The 2717-nt window shown below is 35.0% G+C and overlaps 1 protein-coding gene across 1 annotated transcript; it reads left to right on the top strand.

Moving 5' to 3' along the window:
* The first annotated feature begins 519 nt into the window (after positions 1 to 519).
* Positions 520 to 2471, top strand: LOC107487236 (probable mannitol dehydrogenase). Its single transcript, XM_016107850.3, has 5 exons — positions 520 to 774; positions 903 to 1016; positions 1144 to 1657; positions 1837 to 1987; positions 2092 to 2471. The coding sequence occupies exons 1-5, from the start codon at positions 674 to 676 to the stop codon at positions 2295 to 2297; spliced, it is 1086 nt and encodes a 361-aa protein (XP_015963336.1). The 5' UTR covers positions 520 to 673; the 3' UTR covers positions 2298 to 2471.
* Positions 2472 to 2717: the final 246 nt, after the last annotated feature.

A 2717-nucleotide genomic window follows, 5' to 3' on the forward strand; every position in this document is an offset into this window, starting at 1 on the left:
TTAATCTTTTGGTATATCATTACTTACAATTTTTTATTATATTAGATATAGAAGTAATTGGTGAGAAAAAATAAATTTAATAATATGCATTAATTTCAAAGAAAAAAATTCATATTTTTTAAGTGCACCAAAAAACAGTAAATTAATTTGTATAAAAACACTCCAAAAATAAAAAATGTTATTCGTATTTTGTGAGGTAAGGTACACCGTGCATCTTAAATGATAAAGAATTGGTAACAAAAATGGTATAAAATGTTAGCCGCCCCGGGGTAAGACGTTGACAAGTTTACAACTTACAAGGAGACATAATTCTGGTAATAAAATTGTATAACGCAGCCCTCTTTATGATTTAATATACATCAATATCTATGAAGAAAGAACCAACTTGGGTTGGTCGAGTAAGCTCACTTGTTCGTTTAAACAAATGTTGAGAATTCGAATCCCGTCTTGTATATGCAGTAATTCATTGGCTAACGATAAACCCTTAAATGGAGTCTTAAAAGAAGCCAATAAGCTGAGGTTAGAGTTGGACTTAGCCAATAATCGCTTTCGGCAAATTAAATGCGAGCTCACAGATGAGTACAAACTCTTAGTGAAATATCTTAACAGCACTTATTAGCCTTAGAAAGCCATTATTGTCTTCCCTTAAGATTTGTGAAATTGAGAGATTCAAATGGCAGCATCACAACATGAATCTGAGCATCCTAAGAAGGCTTTCGGATGGGCAGCAAGAGATTCTACTGGTTTTCTTTCCCCTTTTAACTTCTCAAGAAGGTTCATTCACTTTACCTTATTTGAACTCTTGCATGTGCTGAGTAGCGAGTAATTTGTTAGATCTAATTATGATTATGATTGCCCAAAAGAAGAGAGGATTTAATGAATGTCCAATTTAATTATTTCAGGGAAACGGGTGAGAAAGATGTGACCTTGAAAATATTGTACTGTGGAATATGCCACACTGACCTTCACTTGTCCAGGAACGACTTCGGCGTTTCCATTTATCCATTAGTACCAGGGTATCTTTCATTCCTAATTCATAGTATACAAAAATTAAAATAGATTTTGTTATGTTCTGTCTCAGAAATAAATAAGCACAGATATCAACTACTAAAAAAATCCTTGATGATAATGATATATATACAGGCATGAGATAGTTGGGGAAGTGACAGAGGTGGGAAGCAAGGTAGAAAAGTTCAAGATTGGGGACAAAGTGGGTGTTGGAACCATGGTTGACTCCTGCCGTTCATGCCAAAGCTGTGTTGACAACCTTGAGAGTTATTGTCCAAAAAAGATTCCCACCTATGGATTTAAGAATGTCGACGGCACCACCACATACGGAGGCTTTTCCGACACCATGGTAGCCCACGAGGACTTCGTGATTCGAATTCCCCACGGACTACCACTTGATGCAGCCGCCCCTCTGCTCTGTGCTGGGATTACAGTTTATAGCCCCCTCCGGTACTTCGGACTCGATAAGCCCGGTTTACATCTTGCTGTGGTTGGTCTTGGCGGCTTAGGCCACCTGGCTGTCAAGTTCGCCAAAGCCTTTGGCGCTAAGGTCACGGTTGTTAGTACATCGCCTCATAAAAAGAAGGAGGCGTTGGAAAATTTGGGAGCTGACTCCTTTGTCATAAGCACTGACCAAGATCAGATGCAGGTATTAGAGATATAATTATTCATATTATTTATTTTTATCGGTTTAAATTTTTAAGATAAGTGATTCGGTTGACAAATAAATAAGAACATTATTATATGCATCATTTTTTCGTATACATTTAGCATTAACAATTTGTGTTTTATAGCTTATAAAGAAATGTGTAATTCTTCATTTTGCAGGGTGTTATTGGTACAATGGATGGTATTATTGACACGATTTCTGCAGATCATCCTTTGTTACATTTGCTTGGAATGTTGAAGTCTCATGGAAAGCTTGTATTGGTTGGTGCAGTAGCGAAGCTAGAGCTGCCAGTGTTTCCTTTAATCATGGGTAAGCATAAAAAAAATATTCTGTATTTTTATGACTAAGTAATTAATAATATAATATTTGCTAGTAGCTATGAAGTTGTTCAAGTGTTTTTGATAACGTGGCAGGGAGAAAAATAGTAGCTGGTAGTAGCGTTGGAGGGTTAAAGGAGACTCAAGAAATGATTGACTTTGCGGCTGAGCATAATGTAAAAGCTGAGATTGAAGTCATTCCTGTTGACTATATCAACACAGCAATGGACCGTCTTTACAAAGCAGATGTGAAATATAGATTTGTCATTGATATCGGAAACACACTCAAGTCTAGCTCTTAAGCTTTGCTGTACTTAATTAAATTTCAGCAAAATGAACCATGATGGCCAAAAATAATAAGAAATGAATTAGTATGACAACTTTTAGTTTTATTACTGTCTTCTATCATTGAGATTCCAAATTGTTGTGTATTTGTGTGATTTCATATCTTAAATAAAAGGATGGTTTGTACGTGATCTGGGATTGGAGTTATTCCTCTAACTACAAATCAAAGTTTTATACGGTACTCTTTATTAATCATTTATGAGCGGTTTCAAATGCAAATTGGTTGCTTGAATTGGTTTGTGTATTAAGAACATAAAATTAAATATATAAATAGGAGAATTCGGTAATAAATATAACTATAAAGAAAGAGACAAATAAAAGTTTCTTTCTATCTTAAGATATAAATTTTTAGTTTGTACCTTTCTTAAAGAAGTACA

This window comes from Arachis duranensis, chromosome 5, assembly GCF_000817695.3.
Source record: "Arachis duranensis cultivar V14167 chromosome 5, aradu.V14167.gnm2.J7QH, whole genome shotgun sequence".
NCBI lineage: Eukaryota > Viridiplantae > Streptophyta > Magnoliopsida > Fabales > Fabaceae > Arachis > Arachis duranensis.

Coding starts and splice junctions, on each gene's coding strand:
- LOC107487236 (XM_016107850.3), top strand. CDS start 674: ATGGCAGCATCACAACATGAATCTGAGCATCCTAAGAAGGCTTTCGGA. Junction 1,017..1,143: donor ATTTATCCATTAGTACCAGG/GTATCTTTCATT, acceptor ATATATATACAG/GCATGAGATAGTTGGGGAAG. Junction 1,988..2,091: donor AGTGTTTCCTTTAATCATGG/GTAAGCATAAAA, acceptor ATAACGTGGCAG/GGAGAAAAATAGTAGCTGGT.